Source organism: Falco rusticolus, chromosome 7 (assembly GCF_015220075.1).
Source record: "Falco rusticolus isolate bFalRus1 chromosome 7, bFalRus1.pri, whole genome shotgun sequence".
Taxonomy (NCBI): Eukaryota; Metazoa; Chordata; class Aves; order Falconiformes; family Falconidae; genus Falco; species Falco rusticolus.
This window is the reverse complement of record NC_051193.1, coordinates 60,469,502-60,494,106: the sequence shown is the minus strand read 5'-3', so window position 1 is coordinate 60,494,106 and position 24,605 is coordinate 60,469,502. Positions and strand designations below refer to the sequence as shown.

General features: G+C 38.5%; 1 protein-coding gene across 2 annotated transcripts in view; it reads right to left on the bottom strand.

The window, feature by feature from the left end:
* Positions 1-24,605, bottom strand: part of AKAP6 (A-kinase anchoring protein 6) — a 287,417-nt gene that overhangs the window by 10,118 nt on the left and 252,694 nt on the right. For both annotated transcript variants that reach the window (XM_037395841.1, XM_037395842.1), the window contains exon 12: positions 22,345-22,560. In XM_037395841.1, coding sequence (XP_037251738.1) covers positions 22,345-22,560 — 216 coding nt within the window. The remainder of the gene's footprint in view (positions 1-22,344; positions 22,561-24,605) is intronic.

Sequence of the window (24,605 nt, the reverse complement as noted above, 5' to 3'; positions counted from 1 at the left end):
CCAGTAAGTAAGACTAATTAATGTTAATATCTTCAGCTGTAAGAACAATCAATCAGTCTAATCAAATACTGCATGAATTTCAAATATTGTCTGTGCTGACACCTTTCTTTAGGAAAGGGCTGATAAATAATTGAGCTAAACTGAGTTTGCTTTTTCTAAGATTTTCGTAACTTTCACGTAGTATTTGCTATTATGACTCAGAACATCAAGAATTGTTCCTTCCAGAAACACGTGTGGGAGAGGGACAATACCTTGGCAACTCCTCTCACTGAAATGTGATGTGTCAAGTAGCGAACAGTACCGACTCACCTTAAACACCTTAAAATAAGACAGAAGTGGTCCCTGGTTTTGGGGCTGGTTCTCTGAGCACAAATTAATTAATTATTGACAGGCCTCCATTTTAGGGAAGTCTTTTCTTACACAATAAGTCTTGTAATGGAACTGTTAACTAATGTAGAATTGTTTAGTTTAAATCATCCTAACAGCTGAACAATGATCACTGTATCCAGAAAAACAAGCACTTTTTACAAAAAAAGCCCCTTTCAACTATGATTTCTCACTCTCTCGAGCTTTCTTGGAGCAAGTTTTGTTTTTCAAATACAGCACTGATCGCATGCCAAATAGCAATCTAAATCACAACAAACTTACAAAGTTAATGAAATACAGGCAGGTAAATGGAGGCTGTAGTCCAATGAAGTGCAGTTGTATACAGCTTAGTTACTGACTCAGATTCATCAAGACTCAGCCAAGGTTAATTGTGCAGGGGACGGCATGTATCTCTGGCTTTGATTCTCAGCTGGGAACTCTCTCCTTAAAGTAGGAACCAAAGTGGCTCAGCCCTTTTGTGAGAAATCGTGGGATGTTCTCCAACAGCTTAATGGGACACTGATTTTAGGCATGGGACACTGTCAGACTGGGCACAAGAGACATGAACCAGGTTCTCATTCTCTCAGGAGAAGCCCTACCTACATGCTGTTCTGAAAAGAAGCCTGCTTCTCTTGTTTCATTTTGCATAAAAGAGTTAAATATTAATTGGGTCGTAGATAGACGTGGAGAATTTTATCCTGCAGCACAGTGTTCAGCACACTTGGCTAGCAAGAGGCACAGACAGGTCCAAATCCCTGCTCCAGTGACTCTTTAATTCCTGTTGTAGGTGGCACTGTTTCTGTGCAAGGCACAAGGCTATCCCATCCGACGGTGGGTGGCCAAAACACTCAACTGACGTAAGGAAGAATTATTTTCAACAAATTGGGCAGCTTAGCTATCCGCCATTCAGCAGGGTGGTTGACAAAGCAAGACATTCTCCATGTAAGATAAATCTGTGTCCTCGTGCTTCCTTGGGCTTAGTTGTAAGGCAGGCCCCCGAGTTCTGCAGCTGTGGTAAGATGTTGCACATAGTCATGGGCAGAAATAAGGGTGCCAAAGATTTTTTTCCTCCTTGGCAGGTTAGGAGGCTTTTGGAATTTTGAGAATGTGTCATGCCTAATGTTGAAGGCTGGAGTCTCTTTGTGGATCAACCTACTCCAAAGCTTTTTTACAGTAAATTTGTTAGAGTCTTTCACCGCCCCCCCACCCCCCCCCCACCCCCCATGACACATTGGCTAGTGATAGCTTAAATGTTAAATTCCCATGAAAACATCCATTTTCTAGACCACCACAGCTGTCAGAACAGTTCTGTACATTGTGGACTTTAGAAATCCATATTTGGATTTGCCAGAGGGCCTTGTTTTCATAATGGCTTGTGGCTGGTACTTAGCTGGACCCATTTTCCCACCTGTAGCTGACCCTTAGCCATCCTGCAAGTTAAATACAAGAAAATGACAATAATTAAATTGTTGGTTTGAAAACTTGTTAGGTTAAACAAGAAATCAGCTACAATTACTCATTTTCTCTCTGGCATGTTTTACGACTCTGTTGTACTTAGCATTAGGAAGACATTGCTGTGAAAAGCTTCCTAAACTGCACAGTTTTACTGGTTTAAGCTTCTGCCAGCTGCAAAAAGAAATTCCTGAAGGCAGGAAATCAGCAGCAGGTTCCAAGGATTTTATGTTCCATAGAATCTGATTTTGTTTCTCAAAAACAAAACATTTGGTCCTTATTGGTCGGGAAGATAACCTTCCCCCTGTAAATCAGCACTTGGCTGCCTTGTTTGTTCTGCAAGTCAGATGGACTAAAACAATAAAACATGTAGAGTTGTGACCTCAGCCCATTCATCTTCACTGAGTGCTCCTTGCTTCAAAGCCTATTTTTTATTCTTCAAATGCACGTGCTTTTCTGAGGCCTGGTATTTACTCAGAAGGTTTGCAGGCATAGCTATGATGGTGAAGGATTCGGTATTTATTTTTTTTCCTTCTGATTGTTACAGGTATTCTTGCAAAGGCTTTTATATAGATATGCTTATTTTTCTAGCATAGCTTTCTCTGTCCAAGGAACTGACTGAATTGATATTAGTGAATTACTGCTCTTCTTATAAGCATCACCTCCCTTGAAGTACAGCTCCAGTGGTTATCAGCTACATTCGCAGCCCTTCCCAAGCACAGACCAAGTTTTAACTTTGAAACGAACCACTCAGCTTTAGCATTTTCAGTAGAGGTATATATTTTCCCTGTCTTTTTTACAAAATTTAGCAAGCTGCTCAAACAAGAAAGAGCCTTTAGACATTGAGGTAGTTGTTGGAGAGAGCAACATCATACAGACCCTTGAATAAATCTCTGTAACGAAGAAAGGAAGGCAGTGTTACTGCAGCCTATCTTTGCACTGACCTCCACAGCAGGTAAACCCCAAGAATCTCTAAGGACTATTTTTATCATGTCAGATGTCACCTTATCAGGCTGCTCGGTGCTTATGTAGGGTTCTGGAGGATTGGAGTTATCATGCTAGTAATAGATTATTAGGTCTTGCCAACAGAGCATTTAAAATTCCCCAAATTGATCCTTGGTGTTATACAGAGGATGGCAGGTACAACGCCTTAAGTGTTAGTTGGTGTCAGAGCTAAATTCTGATTGCTCATTTCACTGGGAAAAAAATGCTGTTGTTTCTTCCCCTGTCTTGTTTTTCATTACAAAGTACTGTATAGTATTGCACAATACATCTTTTACACAAGGCAGACAAATCTATTGCCATTTCCAACTGGGAAAAATGTACTTGTGTGAGAGCTGCACCAAGTTTTTTAATCCCATTTCAGTTAATGATGAATGTGGCTTTTCTAGTGTAAGTTTTCACTTACACGCTCCAAAGGATGTTCTACCTAGTATGGTTCAAGGTATCACTCCTGGAACCTCAAATGCCCAACAAGAAAGGGGTCTGTGACAGATAGACATGCTGATCTCCACGTGTAAGACAGACCATAATTAAAGAGAAGCTTTGAGTGTGCTGCAAAGATTCAGATTTCAATGGGGTCTGCCCTATACGCTCACTCTTAATCCTGGCCTCGCTGAAGTCGGTGACAGAACATGCTGCATAGGCACCATTCTGTCTGGCAAAAAATTCTTTGGACACCAGCTGGTGTAACTGATTGCACTAAATTTCCCAGAATTTAGAAGCTTGTTTTTTATATATGCAAGAGTGTCTGTATAAGCCATCTTTCTAAAAATGGGCATTTTTAAAGTAGGTCAAAGTGACTTTATCATTGTAAAGTCACTAAATACAACTGCATGTAGAGTAGATCTTGATGATCACATGGTTCACAGTAAAAGAAGGTAAATAGTTTTGACCAAACAAGTAAAAAATAACAATGCAATAAGAATAAAAAGATCCACCATGTTATGCATATTCCTGTTTTTAAAATATTACCACTAGATAAACAACACTTGGAAGCATTTACTGTTGCATTAAAAGTTTCATATATACTTAAGCCAAGATCAATTAAATCACAGACTCAGAAGAGTGAAAGGTTGAATTACTTCTAATGTATTTGAAAGTGCTGCTTTAAGGAGCTTGGCTATTCCCAATTTCAACCCTGAACTATTTGCACAAGACAGTACTCCCATTTCAGTGGGATAACTTCTGTGACCAAAGTTAGGTTGCACTTAAGTGTTTGTAGGGTTGGCGTTTAATGGTTAAATAGTTAATCTGCTGAAAATGTTAATGGGAAGAAATAAGATTATTAAACTGAATAAAGACATTTCCTCAATCCCAGTGCTCTTTAAGGAAAAGTCTCAAAAATGCATTTTTTCATTTGTTTCCTTTACTAAAACACAGATAGTTTTGCTTTTTCTGCAGCAAATTATATTAAACAAAGATTCTCTGTTTCAGCTTCATTTGCATGTGCTACTCCAGTACAGATACTTTGTGTTGGTGAAACAGGCCTGTAATGTAACCCCTACGTACCATTATATTTTTTTAAAGGAATTAACATGAAAAAAAGAGCTTTTACAATAATAAATACAAATTCTGTTCCTCCCTCCCCTGCAACATATCCTTCAGTTGCCGTGGACAAATTAACCAAACTCAACTGCACTTAGGGGCCAGGGGAAAAAGAAAAAGAAAGAAAGAAAACCATCCCCCATCTCCAGGAATGTGTGCACATTCAAGGAAGACAAACATGATTTTGTCTTTTGAAAAATGCAAGCATGCCAAGTACTTCTGCTGAGGGAAATAGTTATGTGTACAGTACCTCTTCACCTCAGCTTCACTTAAGTTCATTTTCTAAATGGAGCTCCCTATACCATAGCCAACAAGAAAACACTCCCCATTTCCCAACACCAACGTTTTAATATGCATAAGCATACGCATAAAATTCCATGTGCATAATATTGAAGTGACCTGCACATTACAATACAGTCTCAAAATATATGGAAGCAGTATGCTTTATCACAGATCACCAGAGAAACTGATCATGAACATATATATTTGATATAATTGCAGTCAAAAGAAGAAGGCATCTGTTTATTTCCCAAGAAAATAAGATCCAAAACTGTGGTTCATACTTTCTTTTGCTTCATTTTACAATTATTTTTGCCTCCCTCGATGAAGTAATATGCTCAGTCCTGCACAGGCAGAACTTGTGCTTTTCTCTTAGGCGTTATGGATGCTTACAGGTATTGCTGGGGTCCTAAATGCGTGGTTGTATGTACAGATTCCTGTACCACAGGAAGAACACTGACGTCACCTCTGCTCTCTGCAGTCAGAGGTGTCACCTGCAAGGGTCTCAGTGCAGGCTGGGTCTTATGGGAACAACTGAGGTTCCACCGTTGCTCAGGTACTTTATGACAATGTTTGAAGTTCTCTGATAATGCTCAGCAGTGAAAGTCTTGAGGATAGGACTGTCATATCAAAGTTTTAAAACTGATAATTTTCTTAATCATGATAGCAGCTTTGTGGGAACATCTTCTAAGCAACAGATGAAATAACAGATGAAATGCAGTGACATTTTAAGGCCCAGCTGAAATCTATTAGTCCCTACTAGTAGCAAAAATATTTTTAAAAGTCAGAGAAATTGGCCATTTTCTAACCATTCTTCTTCTCTTTGAATGCCATGTGATCATGCTAGGTAACTCTTTGGGGTCAGTTGTGCCTGCAGGTGGGTCCTCTGAGCCTCCTCTAACTCCCTTGGTAAGCTGTCTGCAGAACCAGATGGTGCAGACAAACCAGGCTGGAACAGAAGGTGACCTGCGTCAGCAGAAGGTGTGCAGGAACTAACTTCTATCACAGATCAAGGCAAAAGCAAGGACTCAACATGTTTAGTCCCTGCGCTCTGCCCAGAGTATCACTGCTGACACACTGCCCGTTATCCAGCCTCTGGGGAAGCAGTGGCCTCGTTTTTTTTGCCACCATATCCTCACAGGCCTTTCTAGCATCTCTGGTTCTCATTTGCTGAAGAAGCCCTTTAAATGTTACTAGAGAGCAGAAGAACATCTATAACATTTTTTTATCAAATCATATTGTCATCCAAATAGGTTTACAATCCCAGACCTATATTCCAAGTTGTGTATTTGGGCACTTTTTTTTGGTGTTGGTTTGTTGTTGGTTTTTTTTTGGGGGGGGGGGGGGAGGCTTTTTTTGTGATGAGAAAACCTGGCTATATGGCATATTTTACTGACTGTTGTTTTTGCTGCTTTGTAGTTTTCTTTTCATCTGTCAAGAGGTTACATGACAGGATTTTTCGCCCTTGAATGTCATTTTGGTCTCACCTTTACTTCAGAGGAATATATGATTTTCTTTGTGGAAGAATCTGACACAAGCCCTTTATGAAACTCTTTAGAAAAACATTCCTAGCTTTACCCAAACCTAAAATGTTGCCATGCACACCTAGTTCAGAAAAGAACAAATCCTGGCAATCTACCTCAGATACATACCCATGCAAGCTGGTGGGAGTTCATTCATGCCCAATCACAGAATTCGACCCAATCAAAGATCAGTCTTTATGGTTAAGACCAAAAAAATCCACCACAACCAGGAAATCTGTGGAACTGACCATGCTTAAACAGGTTTAACTATTGCTCTATTGCTTTTCTACACTGCAGAACTTCGGCACAATGTTTCACTGGTACACCCATATTGATGGCAAATCAGTTACATTCTGCATTCAGGTGCTCGTGAACAAAGTTGTACTAGTAAAGCTACAGTGGCATAATAAAATCATGGTCGTTTTGTCTTTGTACTAGTTAAGAAAACTGCATACTGGTTAAGAATACTTTCAATTTAGCATCACTTACGTTGGAACTGGTACTCCTTTAATGATGTACTCTCAGTTAAACCAGAACAAATCAGTGGACACTATGAACACACTCATGGCCACAATGGTCATCTCCAACCTACAACAGGCACAGCACCACACCTGGAATCACAGAGTTTTTAAGAGCTTTGTTTCAGCAGAAATGAGTGTCTGCAAGAAAAACTAGAGTGAGGATCACTATAGAAACAGATAAGGTACAAAAGAATAGGACATAAGCCCTTCGGAGCTTGACCTTAGAATAAACCTAGGAAGAAAGTTTTCTCACCGAGAGCTGGAGGAGAGAGGCTTGAATTTCTAAATAAATTTTTTTCCAGTATACTGGGAAGGCAGACTTTATTATTTATGAATGACAGGACTGCATGAAAAATATCTGGCTCTATCATCACTTTCACCTCCTCATGAAGCAGTTGAGAGACTACCAGATTTAGCCTAATTTACATTATCAAAGAGAATGTTCTCTTCCCCCCACGCCCCACTCCACCCCCCTTTAAATTTTCAACACAATTTCTTTGTCATCTCAGTTCAGGCACTTCCTGAAGTCATTGATTTGCCATCTGTAAATTTGGGATATTGACTAGAGGGGAGTCAATAAGCAAGTATTGTGAAGTCAAAGGCTAGAAGAATGCTGCCTATTATAAATACTTTCACAGTCTGCCTACCTATGGATTCCCGAGTGTTAAGTTAAACACCTCAGTTGTCAATGAGTGGCAGAGAGTTCTGGTGATGAATCAAAATTACAATGGCAAGCACCTTAAGGCTACAAGAATACAACTGCTCCTTGCCATTACACAGCCTATATCTAAGAAGAGCTGCCTTTCAAACATTGCAAAATAGAAACACTGGCCTTATTTCCAAGTATAAGAGATCCCTAGGCAGAGCTCTTTCACTAAGATCATCTCATCCTTGAACTTCCAGGGTTTTTTTCTTGTCTCCATCACTGGTAAGTGGTGACGTTTATAGTTTTCTCTGCACATAACAGATGCCGACGTAGCCCTGGAGATGGCTGAGAAATAAGGACTGGAATTTGCAGCCTAATCTGGTACATCACATAGATCCTGTCCATTGTCTTAAGGTATCAGTGTTATATGCACATTTTGGTTCAGTCATTTAAGAAATTACTTAATATAAGCCTACCCTGTAGAAATTCACTTAGAAGAAGACAAAGTAATGGACAACTATATCTTACTACGGTGAGAAGTTTATATTTGGCTGCTTTAGTTTGGCTGAGTACAAAATTACAATGGGGAGTATCTCATTATTACAAAACCACTATTGCTATTGTTCAACTTTCTTCTATTACAGGAGAGTTTATTTTAAATGTTACACAGTTTAAACTTGAGCTCAAATTGGAACATAAACTGAAGATTTAAGTCTGTCTACAATTGCTATTTTCAGTGCTGGTGAGGCACAAAAAGTCCAATGAGTACTAAGAGTTTACAAAGTGGTGTAACAACTGAGGGTCACAGGGCTACTAGTATTAACATTATTAATATAAGTGTTGTTAATCTAGAACTTTAAAGTATAGAGTGCAAAGCCTTTCACACAGCAGCTCAGGTTTGTACTGAAACTGAACATTTGACACTCACCTTTTGTGTAACACTTAGAAATTTTGGAAGAGTTTGTGGTATTTGGTTTCATACTGAAGCAATATTCCCCCCCCCCCCTCCCCCCCTTTTAAAAATAAAAAGAGATTTTTAAAATAAAGCATCTTTCCACATTGTTCAGTAAACCTGCTGGATGAACTGTGAATCCATAAAGTTTAGGAACTCATTTATTATGTTGGTAGATCAGACACTGCATTTATTCACACAGTGCATCTTTAAAACCTAGCTTTCATTAGAGCTGTGGGGAGGCCCAGCCTTTCTCCCTTCACTCGAGAAGGTGAAGCTCAAGAAGATAATTAACCATGAAACAATAAGGAGGCTTGCTGGGTAAGCACTACTGTGAAAACAGTTACTCCTCACAAAAGAGGGGAAATTAGCTGGCTGGATAAAAAAGGAAGTGTCAGACTGGAAGACTGAAAGGACTGCAAGCATAAGTAGATAGCTCTATGCATCATTAATGCAATTTTTTTAACACTTAAACTTCACTGCTTTCTAAATTTAAATGCATTTTAATGCTATGTTTTAGGGGAGATTAATATGCCATTTTGAAATAAGTTCTCTTAAACATTCCATTTTCACATTTCACCAGTTTTAGTCACCCTTTCCACATATAACCAAATCACTGCCTCTTAGCATTGTATTCTTGTTTACAAAGCCAATGTAAACAGAGCATTCTAAAAAGATTCAGTTCTCTCATTGTATTTTACAAGCCCATTATTTTACATTAATACAGAAATTATGATGAACAGAAAGTTTGCTTTGATTTTACTGTTTCGGAGAGTAAAGACTTATGATGTGCGTTTCCTTTCAAAACTTCCTTCTACTTGAACAGTGTTCCCTGAAGCAGCCACATTTTTGGCAGAAATTCAGTTATATGCTACGCCAAAAGAAATAGAATAAACAAACACTGCTTAATGCAGTTGGCTAGGTAATTTACATATTACTGCACACCAAACATGAAGACCTGAATATGGATTAGAGCTACAATGATGACACAAACGTCTTATATGTAAGCAGAAATGGAATTCAGATCATCATTGCTAATGATTTACATTTTATTATTTAATGTATATTATAGTACCTTTGACGTAAATGTATGTACATATTTAAATATAAAGTAGATGTATGTATTATATTTTCTATATATTTTACAGAAAAATGTGCTAGAAATATCTTGAAAATCTGTTAAGCGGGTACATTTTGCAGTATTTTTTCAATTTTTTTTCTGGTGAAAGCAGACTACCTAAATGGCCACATCCCAGTCTTTGGAAATAGCAAAAATAAAACCAGAAACCACTCAATACAATGAAAACCCTCTAGGGATTCCTTAAAAGTTTTTTGCTTTACATAAAAATATAGTACAGGTAGGCCTCCAAATCTGCAAGTTCATGTGTTTTTAAAAAACGTCTGTTATTTTGGGTGAGATGGACAGTCTGTTCAGCTGAGTTCACCTCCTGCAGTTGCCAGAATGTTTATGGGAAAGTTAAAACCACACAGGATGGCATGAAAGCTGCCATCCCAAATTTAAGAAGACAGCCTGTGGGGACTTTCAGAAATGGAATTCAATAAGTATTAATTGATGTCTTCTCCCTTAATTTATCTAATTACTTACTGAATTCATTTGTATTTTTGCTAGCCACAACATCCTGTAGGAACCAGCTTAATTTTTATTATGCACTGCATGAAAATAGTATTTCCTTTTGATTCTTTTAGATCTCCTGCTTCATAATTTCATTGAGTACCTTTTACTTTGTGTGTTAAGTTAATTAATTGTACCTTTTTTCCGTGTATTTTTAAAATAGTTTTTTATTGTATTCCTGTCTGCTTACAGCTGATGCAGCTCCTGGAACGTCCTATAATATTGAACAATGAACCACTGATTATACATATGTTTACTGAACATCCTGCAAATATATTTCCATAATGGCTGGAGGACTGGGTCCATATTATCCAATAAGGAAGACCCTTGTAAGATGGAAATAAGTGCTGTACAACCTGTCAGAACATAAGGTTTCTTACTCTTTCTAAAAACTATTTTGTTTGATAAGTCTTGAAACAAAATAAGAGAAAATTAGCTTCAATTACACTCATGTACCATTCCTTGCAGAACTGGGGCCATTAGAGATGCAGTGCAACAAGTCAATCAATTAATTTAAAAAATCACAAGTTTGTGACTTTTGTGTTTCCGTTAACTCTAATTTTTTAAACAATGCTGGCGTGAGTCATGATCTCTGATTAGTGTATATTAGGCATCTAAATGAAACACTGACTTCATCCTGTAACCTGAACACAATGTACTGCAATGAGAGTTGCTATCTGCTGAGCATTTTTAAATGTCTGGCCCTATACTGAAGTGCCTAAAGAGGAAGTGAAATCTTTTGAAACAAGATCTCTGTCCTTGAAAACAAAAGCCTACCCATTTTTTCTCTTTTTTTTTTAATGAGTTACTTTTGCCATTTAAATGGTGTTTGACAGTTCTTTCAGCATCTGCACGCACTGGAAACATCAGGCTTCCAATTTCTGATTACATCTTTTCCTACTAAAACTGATTATTCCTGAGAATTCACTTAAGATTTTACGCATCTTACAGTTTTAATGAACAGTTCAGGAGCAGAGAATGTCTCTTTATCAAAGCTGTGGAAAGTGTTTTACCCACACTGTTTCGACCATTATTCAATTTGTCGCATGGAAAAAGAGGTGAATAGATTGGCGGATGGCTGGTAGACCAGAGGCCACCATGCTATAAAGACCTAAACCTTCTACTGTGATGTTGACTTTCCCCATCCCAAAGTCACAAATATCACATTTCCAGATTTTATAGGATTGGATTCTGCTGTCTCAAAACTTGAATTTTTCTGAATACTCGTGGAATATTTATTTTAAAGAATTGTGGCAAGTCGATTTACTAATATTGTAGTTATCTATAAATGCAAAGCAATTAAGAATGCTAGATACACCACCAAGGGGGGTCAAATGCTGTTGCCTATGAGATATGACAGTGTTTTCATCATCATATGTTCAATCACAGGGCCGTGTGATAAAATGGCACTTTTGAAGGCCTCAATGGCATTCTAAATCTCTTGAGGGTTTGTAAACACCAACCATTTAAAAACCATCAGATCCTCAGAGAAGCAATATCAACTTTCTACCAGCTATAAAATTCCCTCACCCAACTCTGGAACAGCACCAGTCTGAAACACAGAGTTACCAGTAGATAGCTGAGGAACAGAAATGTCTTCTGGCTGCATGGATGAACACAGAAGCTTTGTATATGCCCAAAAGAAAAGATTTCCCGCTTCTCACTGGGTAACACAGCACCGCTGACCAGCCTTGAATGTTCCTGAGCTATAATGAAGTGATTCAGCAAACTTCAAACTATGTCAGATTTCCCTCTCTCTGAATTTATACAATTGAACAGATTAAACCTGAATTAACCAGAAAAGGAATACAGAAGAAATCCAAAGAAGTAATCATTTTAAGATATGACTATATATGTATATTTGTAGGTGTATATCCAAAACTTTATGGCACTGAGCCAGCAAATTTATGTCATTCTTCCCCTAACATAATGGAACATAATAAAGAAAAAAAAAAAAAGAAAGTATCTGTGACTTTCAGACTTGTCAGCCACTGAAACAGACTGCTCACAGGACACTACTACAAAACCATTAGTGCAGATGCAGTATTTTATACCCGATTCACACACTATGCTTTGAGCTAATTATAACACCAAGAGCTGAGTCCTGTAACACTATGATCATGGTATTTTCTGCCTTGAATACCTTAAGTCAGTATGAGCTATGGACAGTAGTTATACATGATCATGCAACCATGTTTGGTTTGAAAATAATATTGGGAAACATATGCTTTATTTATTTTGCTTTTACAGCCTTTTTGTTTAAAAACATGATCAACCATTATGAAGCATTCCCAGTCTCATAAAGAAACCTTTCTTCTAAAAAAGCAAGTAAATTTCAAATACTGCACAGAAATGTTGTGTGCTTCATCAAGAAAAAAAAAAAATATCAAAGGGGGCTTGGAGTAACTAAAGTATCACAGCAATCGATTTTCTCATTAAAATAACTCTTTACTTTTCATGTAATTTCATTTATCTTCCTATACTCACACCAACAACAAAAAAGTAACTTTCACCTCTCATGTCACAAAGTTTGCTGGGTACCCTGGAGAGGGCAAAAAGCCTAAATGCGTCTGCAGAATTAGCAAGGAGCCACAGAAGAGAAATACACACCTCAAAGAAGTATACTGAGTCCAGCTGAGGCGGATGGTGATTGAAATTTGCCAATGTAGGATTGTGGTTGAACAAGCTACAAGAAATGTTCTTGTAGGTTTCATTGTAATGTAAACTAAAAATTAATATGTAATTAACACTATCAATATTAGCAGGAAATGTTTTAGGTCTGGAAATTTCAGTGCAGAGAAAATGATTGAAAGAGCAAGAATGCTGAGCTACTCTTTCTGCTCTAGGTTGTTCACCTTATGGAGCAAAGATAAACTGCGCTGTAAGAGGCTCCACAGGAATGCCTCTTCCTAACATTGTCCACACTGAAACTGTGCTACACGTGAAGATTTTCTGTTGCATGCTCCCTTTTCATTAATGGAAAACAGCAAAGGTCAGACAAGCAAAAAAGTAGAATTGGTGAGTACATTTGCTCTCAACTGTAACAACTCAGTGTAATCCCAAATCATCTTCTGGGACTCTAGAGAAAGTTAGGAGCACGTACCTTTACTTTTCATCCTCTCCAGGGGGAGAGCTGAGACTTACTATGGTTTAACAGAGATTGTGAAATAGTAAAATAGGGTTGCCTTAGTCTCTCGAGTCTGCATTAACCATTAACCTCTTCTTGCCCAATACAATCAACAACTAGAGTTCATAACATAATTAAAATTAGAGCAACAACTAGAAGTCTAAGTTGGTGGTAGTGAGCTCAGATGACCCCCTCTGAAGGTTTGCTCTCTTAGAGGACTGGAATTTGTTCTGGTTTGGCTGGGGTTATGAGTTTGAATACACATCTCAGGCTTCCTATCATTTTATGAAGCCATGGCAAAACGTAATGATATCTGCCAGAGCGAGGGAAACAGTTGAATAATTTAGCAGATTGGTAACATTGCATGGAGTATTTCACCTATGGATTGTTACCCTGTACTGTTAGCTGTGACAGAAAGTTATGCAGCCTCTGAGGATGGAGAAGAGTCTTCTGCAGAAGACTTAAATGTATTCTTTTTTCTTTCTATTCACTCTAAAAACCTATCACTGTAAGTGACCACTCAGGAGATTTTATCAAGAATATAACAAGCATTTTTCTGAATTTTTATTTAACTTTGCTGGGTCTGCAATTTTTTTACCAAGATCTGCTCAACAAGAAGGACTTTACCAGCTTCAGTTTTTCCAGATCATCCAGACTCTACATACTGCTGTTATGGCTGCCTTCATAATTATGTCTGGTCCTCAAAAAAATTATGAGAAATATAGAATTTCTTGCAAGAGCGTGGGGCCTATCAACTATCTCCAATTAAAGTCCAAGAAAAATCTAGACCTATGTTCACCATTTAAGTAATTTCATTTTAGATCCTACAGATGATTATTCCATGTCACAAATCAGGAACACAATGCAACCCAGAAGCTCAAAAATGTAAGGACCTCAAGTATGAGGATGGTGTATCACATCAAAGACTCTACAATGAAATGCCCATTCACTTAAAAAATATATATATTAAGGAAGCACTGAAGTGAGCAGTGTTCAGTGTTGAAATATGAGTAAAACAAGATGACTGACAAAACAAATACAAGCAATCAAGGTTTTACAGTCATACACTATATGAAGAGGTCAAATATAAAAAAAAACCAACTACTTGTGGTAATGAAGAAAACAATGTGTAAAGGTTCAAACATCAGTCATTAAATAATTACTTTTGGGGGGCTAGATCGTATAAGAGGTGTTCAACACTTTAAAACATGTAGTGTGCCCTGCTCAGCCGATTAAGTTAATCATCACTCAGTACTTTGCTGTGTTAGGCATTTCTGATGAACTTCTAAATTTTATGCAAGATTTTTAGCTAGATCTCACCTTACAAAATAATGGCTTGTGATAAAATAATGATCTTTTAGGAAACAAGGTTTTGTCTATTGAAGCTATCTAACAAATAACTGAACAATGACAAATTCATTTTTTACCTCTGAAGGAAGTTTTTTTGTGCTTTTTTCTTTTAAGCTTAGAACAAGTGTCATTCCATGGCTTGAAAAAATACTGCACCAGTGACTTAAATACACAGAAGTGAAGGGAAGACACCATGCCTAGTATTATTAAAGACTGTATTCTTTTCCAGAAAGCATCACGGAAACAGATATATTGAGAAAAAGGATAAAGATACCAGATCAGAAGTGATATAGCATTTTTAAACAGTTTGTTTTTTGAAGTGCATTATAAAGAATGAAACTAAGAGGATGTTGGAAAAAATCCTAAACAGGCTCTTTACCTCATCAGAAACAAGCTTGTGGAAAAGAAGGAGGTTCCTTTTTTTTTTTTTTTTTTTTTTTCCTCCATGTGCGCCATTGCAAATTTTCCCAAGTCCTTACAACTCTAATTAAAATGTGGTAATTGGTTATGTTACCTCAATTACCATGATGCATGGACATTGATGCAAAGCGACACCAATTGAATCCCTTGGGTGTTATACCCCAAGGCCATCCCATTTATTGTGGCCTTATTATTTTCAATTATGTGGCGGGATGTACAGCATACTTTCTAGCCAACAGAGGTGGGGGTTTTGCTGGACATACAGTACAGTGTACACATGGGATGACTCAGGAGAACAAGAGAAATTAATTTTTTTTTTTTCGTGAAGCGTAGTAGTGAACTTAGTGATCAGACAAATGAATATTTCAGACATTTTCAGGATAATGTGAGAATTACAGCACCTTAACCCAAATCGCCTTAGCTCAAAATCTCCATTTTAAAAGCATGATTAATACTGTCCCTTCAATAATTAGCTCTCTCTGTTGAATAAGAAAAGAGATTGTCTGCTCTGTAAAACAGATATGTTTCTCATTCAATGAATGAGCAGTCTGGAGACAAAGCAGCTTCTCCAGTCACCAAAAAGGCAGGAATATTGAATTGCAACTTAGGAAGTAAAATCCATTAGAAACCACAGTTCTGTCTTTCTCCCAGCAGCGGCAGTACAACAGTTCTATATATTCCAATATTGGTAAAACAGTCCCAGAAAAGTGAATTTCCACGTCACCTCGCTGTAGCTTTCTATACAGACTCATATCTGACCTGGACAGAACACCCCCAAACTGTGAACACCTATAGCAGCTGGAACAACTGACTGAAATGAAAATAACTTACATTGGGTATACTACTGGCTGAGCAGAAGATTAAAAAAATGAAAAATTACATAAAAAACCCAACGTATTCCCACTTTGATTTAACTGTTGTAAACTTGTGGACATGGCCATGACTGAGTCTGTCCCAAATGCTTTTTTTAACTGTTCAGTCTTTCAGGTAGACTAGACCCTTTAAAGGAAAGTGCATAGTGTGTTAAAGCTTCTCCTGCTGTTAAGCAGAAATTTTAGATGGCAATTTTGGGTTTAGTTGACTAAAGATTGTTGCTATTGCTGTTGCCATTGCCAGACAGTCTCCTTTTTCTTTTAAGATGATTGCTAGCAGGGTCTTGTTAGGCAAACTATAAGGTATCTGTTTAATTCTGAAGCAAAAATTTAGGTGACGTATAATATTATATCAGCAAACTATGGAATGATAAATCTGGGGGGAAAGAATTTACCACAAAAACAAACAAATAAACAAACACCAAAAAAACCCAAACAGGTGTAGGAAATAAAAACCTCTTTTGCTCAAACAGATTAGGACTGCTTCCACCAGCAGACAAGTGTCCTGCTGTTTTAAAAAAGTAATCTTTGTTTTTTTCATTGTACGAATACTTTATAGCTAGATTAGCCTACTGAATCTAACCACATTTCATCCTTCTGCAGTGATTCTTACTGATAATTTCACATTTTAGACATAACTTTTCATGTATGAGGACATCTTTTACCAGACTTTATGTGCTTGTAGTACATGTTAATATCTTCTTATTTGTAAACTTATGGTGCTCACTATTGCAAAATTTGAGCAAAATTAAACATTGCTGAAAACCATCAATGTAGACAAACAATTCAAAAGAAACAGAAAAGCCTTTTGTGGTTAATTCCAGCATACCTTTGTAATGCTCTGAGTGGCCTAGATGAGTGACTGAATGTAAAAAGGGGCAGAAACAGGACAAAGGAAGATCCAAGCACACAAATTAAGACAACAGTAAAGATGCAAGTGACTCTTGTACTTATATGAGGCAATATAATCATTTGGGCTATATTATTTACTGTCAGCAAGTCAAATGCCATGAATGAGTCAGATGCCATCAGGGTATAAAACCATCTCATTTGTTTTCATAAATTACAGTATTTTGTGGGCAACCACAAATAAAGACTTGTTACCAAGGGATACTGTTTGTGTGCCAAGACTGGCACTCCATCAAATACAGAGAGATAGGGAAGCAGAAGAAACAGTTCTGGTACCTACCCAAGAAATGACTACACAGGAACTGAATGAAAAGGAAGGCTAGAACATGCCAACTCAGGCCAGGGAAGACAAAGAAACCTGAATTCTGCAGTGACTGGGGCATCTTTAAATGTTGAGAATACAGATGTATCAACATGAGAAACTTGTAGATACTGACATACTTCAAAGAATCATATTATTATAAACAGCCCACATTGAAAATTAGGTGAGCATCATGATAGCTCTAAAGGCTGTCATTTCTCAGCAGAAAGAACGATACACCCCCTGCCTCGAGAAAGTCAACTTAGCCCAGCAAATAACTCTAGACTACTTCAGGCAAAGTGGGAACAAAGCAGCACGCACCTTGTGAGGTTCCTAGAGTCCATATATCAAGCAAGGTGCTGTACTCATAGACCCACCATGCCTCAACTCCCGGTCAGTGGCAATCCCAAACAGAAACGTGAGACTTCCTTCGCTCCTGCTGCAAGAGCAGCGCCAAGCTCTAATTAGCTCATAACAGTTTATTTAGAGTAACTGGAGATATAAACAGCAAACTGCTTCCGCACGGCAGCTGCCCACAAGCAAAAGGAGAGTATATGCTATCACCACAGTAACCTGGACCTCCCTTCAGCACTGAGTTAGCTCACAAATGCAACTTGTTTCTGTTCCAAGTTCGATAGAAGATACATATTACTAAAACAAAATGATACATTTTGCAGATGAAAAAGGCAAGTCCTCATCTTTCTGGTACTTCACCTTTTAGAGAAACACAGCAGAAACTGAGTCCTGTCTCTCCTGGGCAGTTACACACCCAGCAGGTATCAGCCTCTAGCAACTAACATTCAGGATTCCAAGAAAGATTTTCTTTGTTTGGTTGCCTAACACTGCACACATTTAGTTTTGAAGCTTCAAAATTCAACTGTTTTTTTCTGCTGCCAGTCAACTCATTAAACATTTCATGTAGCACTAACCAACAGTTTACTAGAACTACTGATGTAATATATTAGTAATATGACTAAAAATATTCTGAAGATGGAACTATCACAAAAATATAACCAGCAATTCGCAAAAGAATTAAAAAGCTTTACTATTACATTTTTTCTTTATTAATCTTACCTATTCCTCAGTCTCGTATTTGTCTTCTAACCCACTCACTTGACCAGCCTATTTCGCTGCTGACTTCTCTTACTTCTGTTCTCATTTCCCGCTCTCCCAGATTCATTACCATCAGAACTCAAGAATGTTGTCTCTCTGACACTGTTGAGAGGCACTTATCTTCTGTTATATCTTTTTCTATTTCTTGCCTTCCCTCTCATTTCAATGTGAATGTATTGTTCAAAAGTCCTATCTCCATTTTCTATCCAGCTTCATTCTAGATTCTCACTAATTCTGTTTCTTCCTTTAATTCCCTTTAAATTTCTCTCACATTTTCTCATGATCCTTATTCTACCAGCTTCTGTTTTACTTTTCACTCCACTTGATCAGATTGTCAACAAACTTCTGCCCGGAATTTTTCTGCTCTCTAGATTGTTTTTATACCTCCTCTGTGTTCTCATAGAATCATAGAATGGTTGGGGTTGGATGGGATCTTAAAGATCATCTAGTTCCAACCCCCCTGCCATGGGCAGGGACACCGTCCACTAGACGAGGTTGCTCAAAGCTCCATCCAGCCTGGCCTTGGACTCTGCCAGGGATGGGGCACCCACAGCTTCTCTGGACAACCTGTGCCAGTGTCTCACCACCCTCACGGTAAAGAATTGCTTCCTAATATCTAGTCTAAATCTACCCTCTTTCAGTTTAAACCCATTACCCCTTGTCCTACACTACAGGTCCTACTAAAAAGTCTGTCCCTATCTTTCTCATAAGCCCCTTTTAGGTACCAGAAGGTGGCTGTAAGGTGTCCCTGAAGCCTTCTCCTATCCAGGCTCAACAACCCCAACTCTCTCAGCCTGTCTTCACAGGAGAGGTGCTCCAGTCCTCTGATAATCTTCACGGCCCTCCTCTGCGCTTGCTCCAACAGGTCCATGTCCTTCTTATGTAGGAGGCTCCAGAGCTGAATGCGGTACTGCAGGTGGGGTCTCACGAGAGTGGAGTAGAGGGGCAGAATCACCTTCCTTGAACCTCTGGTCACGCTTCTGCTGATGCAGTCCAGATTAAGGTTGGCTTTCTGGGCTGCAAGCTCACATTGGTGGGTCCTGTTGAGTTTCTCATCTGTCAACGCCCCCAAGTTCTTTTTCCTCAGGGTGCTCCCAGTCCATTCATCGCCCAGCCTGTATTTGTGCTTGGGATTGCCCTGACCCGTGTGCAGCACTTTGCACTTGGCCTTGCTGAACTTCATGAGGTTTGCATGGCCCCACCTCTCAAAACTGTCAAGGTCCCTCTGGATGGTGTCCCTTCCCTCCAGTGTGTCAGCTGCACCACACAGCTTGGTGTCGTCAGCAAACTTGCTGAGGGTGCACCCAGTCCCGCTGTCTTTGTCACCAACAAAGATGTTAAACAGCGCCTGTCCCAATATCGACCCCTGAGGAATGCCAGTCGTCACCGGTCTCCACTTGGACATTGAGCTGTTGACCACAACTCTTTGAGTATGACCATCCAGCCAATTCCTTATCCACCAAGTGGTCCAGCCGTCAAATCTGTGTCTCTCCAGTTTAGATACATGGATGTCATGTGGGACAGTGTCAAGTGCTTTGCATGAGTCCAGGTAGATGACAGCATTTCCTCTTCCCTTATCCACCAATGCTGTAACCCCATCACAGAACGCCATCGAATTTGTCAGGCACAATTTGCCCTGAGTTAAGCCATGTTGGCTGCCACCAATCATGTTCTTATTTTCCATGTCCCTCAGCATAGTTTCCCGGACGATCTGCTCCATGATCTTGCTGGGCACAGAGATGAGACTGACTGGCCTGTAGTCCCCTGGGTCTTCCTTTTTTCCCTTTTTAAAAACGGGAGTTCTGTTTCCCCTTTTCCAGGCAGCGAGAACTTCACCAAACTGCCATGACTTCTCAAATATAATGGATAGAGGCTTAGCCACTTCATCTGCCAGTTCTCTCAGGACCCGCGGATGCATCTCATCAGGTCCCACGGGCTTGTGCACCTCCAGGTTCCTTAGATGGTCTCAAGTCTGATCTTCTCCTGCAGTGGGTGGTTTTTCATTCTCCCAGTCCCTGCCTTTACCTTCTATGACTTGGATGGTGTGGCTGGAGCACTTGCTGGTGAAGAGCAAGGTGAAAAGGTTGTTGAGCACTTCAGCCTTCTCCATACCTCAGGTAACCACGTCTCCTGTTTCCTTCCAGAAAGGGCTCACATTTTCTCCAGTCTTCCTTTTATCACTGATGCAACTATTGAAGCTTTTCTTGTTGTCCTTGATGTCCCTGGCCAGATTTAATTCCATCAGGGCTTTAGGTTTCCTAACCTGATCCTTGGCTGCTCAAACAATTTCTCTGTAATCCCCCCAGGACACCTGTCTTGCTTCCACCTTCTGAGTGTTTTTTGTTAATTGTTCTTCCTTCATCTGCTTTTCAGTAGACTTGAACAAGCCTTTTTCCTTACCTGCTTCCCTTTCTCCTTTTTAGATTATAATATGCATTCTTATATCTGCACTTTCCATCTCTGGACTGAGAACTCAAGTAAACTCCTTTGCTCCTAACCCCACTCTTCTGCCTATCTCTTAAATATCTCCTACTTAGTATCCATCAACATAAACTAAGCACAGAAAAAGTTGAACTCTTGATCTGTCCTTTCCAGATCTCCTCTGTTCTTCGTGCTCAGTCAGTATGACTGTTCTCCCTCTGGTAATCTGCATCAGTTGTGACACCTACAGCTCTCACTAGCTCTATGAGATGAATCTTAGTATCGTTAAGATTTGACCTTTTTCTGCTGGTCATGTAGTAAAAGCCCTTGCTTGATCTCCTTGGCTGTTTCCCATAGCATTCTGCTCTAGTTGATACTTCCCTCTCTGCACATAGATATATAAGGAAAGGCTGAAAACAATCTTTTCTCTGTACCTTCGTACAATCACATGTAGCTTCATAATTTTTACACTTCTTCCAACCAGATCAAAATTTTGAGGGGTTAACTGACTCTCCTCATTTATCTACACTTCTTACATTGTCAGTCAACTACTCCCATGCTTATTAAATAATGACACATCTGCTTTTCAATTATGACTTCCTTCCATGTTGCCTCATACACAGACATGCCCCTTTTGACTTGTCATGGAAGTCTGTTCAATCTTGTTCCTTTCTCAGGTCCCATTTCTATCTCAGCACCTGAGACAAAGAAGCCAATAAACCAAACAGTCAGAGAAGCACTCCTACTTTGTAACATTTGATAAAGGCAGGCAAGCAACAGATTATTATTACCTTCAACAGTTCACTCGTCCACAGCACCCTCCTCAATAACTCACCAATTTTTCGCCTGTATAAACCAAGAGTATTTTCATGCAGGAACTGCTAGGGTTTCTGGACAATGTCTTGTATATCTTCATATTACACTACTATAACTTAACAAGAGAATTACAGCTTCTGTTATTTTTGTAAAGCAACTTTAACGAAAAGAAGTCAAAAGTAGTATTTCACTGTTAGTCAGATAATTGTTAGGAAGCATGTAAGTGTCAAGCGTTTTTTCCTTTTATGTGTTTGATATAAGCCTAAAAAATTATGTAAGCTAAATATATGTCACTTGTTCTCAAATCTCATCAAGGCTCTGCAGTGTATGCACTACACGGGGTTATCATTGTTGCCAATGTAGCTGCAGTACACAGACTTCAGCGTTATGATAGTAGCACGAAACATGCTGAGCCAATTCATCCATTACAGTCAACGGTTTTACAGTAGGGATTATTTTGTTCCCCCTATGGTTTATTGTTTAAATGTAGATACTGCTTTGTAATATAGTTTTTTGCTGTAGAAAACCTGTCTAATTTATGCCACTTAATGGATGGTTTAAGCAGAGTGCTCTTGTGCCTCTTAGGAATCATTTCCCTGAGATAAAAGCAAATTAATGCATTTTGCTTATATTCAAATAACACAGAATTGTATATTAATCACATACCCATGGAATTCTATGTGAAATACACATCTACTGCTGGGATGCTAATTAAAATCAGTCTTACTTACACAGAAAATACTTTTTCCAAAATATATTTACCATTGGTGGAATATATCTCTGGGCCCAGTTCTGTTAGGTAGTGAGCAATTTGGCAACACAAGAAGATTTTTTTTGTTACTTGACAGGATCAGACGAGATTAAATATCCAGCAAACAGAATACATATACTTTAAGTTTACCTTATTAATAATTTCTGTCCACAGAATACAAAACTTTCTGAAAAAGTAAAGCTTCACCTGTTGGCAGTAAAGACTAGGAATGGCATCTTCCATCAGAAGAAAACACCGAGATGAATGTGTTTGTCTTGCACTGAAAATGTGTCTCTCGTGAAGAATGAAACCACATGAGATCTTTCTAAAGCAACCATTACTCACCGAGTCTTCTTCCAATCTCTTCTGTAACCTTGTTTGCCACTGGACAGCTTGCATGACAATGGCTTCCCATCTTCTCTCCAGGTTTACGATTATCAGCTGCATAGACTGGTGATCTGCATTTAGGTTGCAGGTCTCCTGGTCATCCAGGAGGTGCTGGCATAATCGCAACACAGAGGCTACCCCACGACGTCTCTGTTTGATCTCACAGCATAGAGACTGCAGGATAGATAAACAACAGATATCCATGTGGAATACTTTGCAAATTAAAACATTAACTATTTTCTGATATTTAATAGTGCCCAGTCTCTGTCTTACAATAGTTTTTTCAGCTTTTCCATGAATTCTCAAAGCTTAGTGTTTTATTTTCAGATAAACTCAGTCTTAATTTTAACAGCACAGAAGGAGTAAAGCTACTTTTGGTCTTCAAACAAATGCCATACATAGCTAACTGTCTCAATAATGTTGAAAGTTTTATGATGTAGACTGTTTTTTTCTTCCCTTTTTTTCATTCAGCTGCGACACATCTGAAATGAGTTACCGGGACAGTAATCAGCTTCAGAAATTCTTCAGGAAAAAACAGGGGGAAAGAACTGTAGTCATGCAATGAGAATGTGTATTTTTCTAGAAAAATAGGAATTATGGGTCATATGTACCCTGTCAGAGGAGAAACCTTAAGGAAGGAGAAAATTCAGTATAAAATTCTTTACAGATGTTTTTGTTATCATAAAATATTACCAGGGTAGTTCCATATTCAAGTAAATGTAGGAATACTGTCATAACTGTATCCTTTTAAAAGATGAGTAATTCACTGCATTTATTTTATCATACTGATTCCAGCGCTACCATGAATGTGGTCTGACGTGAACTGCATGACGGGACACAATTGCTAAGCCCTAATATTGCTGAATATTGATGGGAGCCAGGATATGTTGGTTCTATGCCAGAAACTCGAGTAACTACACTGAGAATCTTATTGAACAGCAGTATAAATAATGCATCCTACATGCCTAAGCTAAAGAGGGAGCTACCACCCAGAAGCAGTTAATGGCATGGGGTGGTTTTGAGCATGGTTTTATCCACAATCGCACTCTACCATCATTCAACATCAAATCAGGATTTTATTAACTCTGAACTTGTCTTAATAATAATAAATATCTATGAAGCTAGGGCACAGAAGGCACAAACACATCTGTGGATGACTACTTCAGCCCAGCTTCTGAGGCCCTATACTTTTATAGCATTGCATGGTTCAAGTATTCAGCTGTTATCACAGGCCTGTGCTACCTCTGAGTTTAACAGGACTGTGCTCCACACGTGGGAGCTTTCCAAATAATTTAAATTGTAACTTGCCAACATCTGTTTCCCTCTGTGGGATGCCACAGATGAAAGTGCATGACCCCATGAGAAAATCTGAACTATCATCTTTTTTGAAGACAGGGTATTTGCCTTTAAGCTTCCCCAGTTAATCATAATAAGCAAACAAAAAAAGCCACCACACCTCTCAAAGCTGTTCACAAGAATTAACTGATAAAAAATCAGGACCTGCCCTCCTGAATTTTACTAGCAAAATAATAACATTCTGTAAAAAGTGGATTCAGGTTCCAGATTTTCATATCACTTTTTTTATTAAAAATCGGAATTTATACTTAGAAATGTTGTTCCTCAAAGAAGTTTTTTGCTGCTCTATGTTCTTGATCAATAATACCAAGTTGAAAGTCTGAAGGAAAACATTGGTATACACATCTAAAAATATTATCTTTTCTTTGACTATGGATAGTGTGCAAGTGATTTTTTTTATTCAAAGCCTTCAAGAGAAATGATGATTGAACCCACAGACATAGCTGAATTACTAATCTACTTTCACTGGCACAATTGGGCCGTTCTAACAGTTAACAGATTGCTTATTAATCAACAAGAGTAAACAAGACAATGCAATCTCATTTAAAGCAGAAGTTTTAATGCTTAAAAGTATTTGTGTTCAAAATGTTAATCCTGATAAGGCTTCATTAGAAGACATCTTAAAATGATTAAGTGCAATTTCATTGTAAAGTACACTGAGTAGTATATTAGCAGGTGGACATTTCATACAGATGTTCCACTTATCGATATAATGCATTCTATAGCTATTTAAATTACCCTAACTCTGTAATAGCTAGAATTCTATTACTTCTATAATGAGAGAACCCTGTATCTTTAATGTTTCTGAATTTTAAATAAGGTGAATGACAAATTCCCAAACCACTATTTATGGCAAAATATGA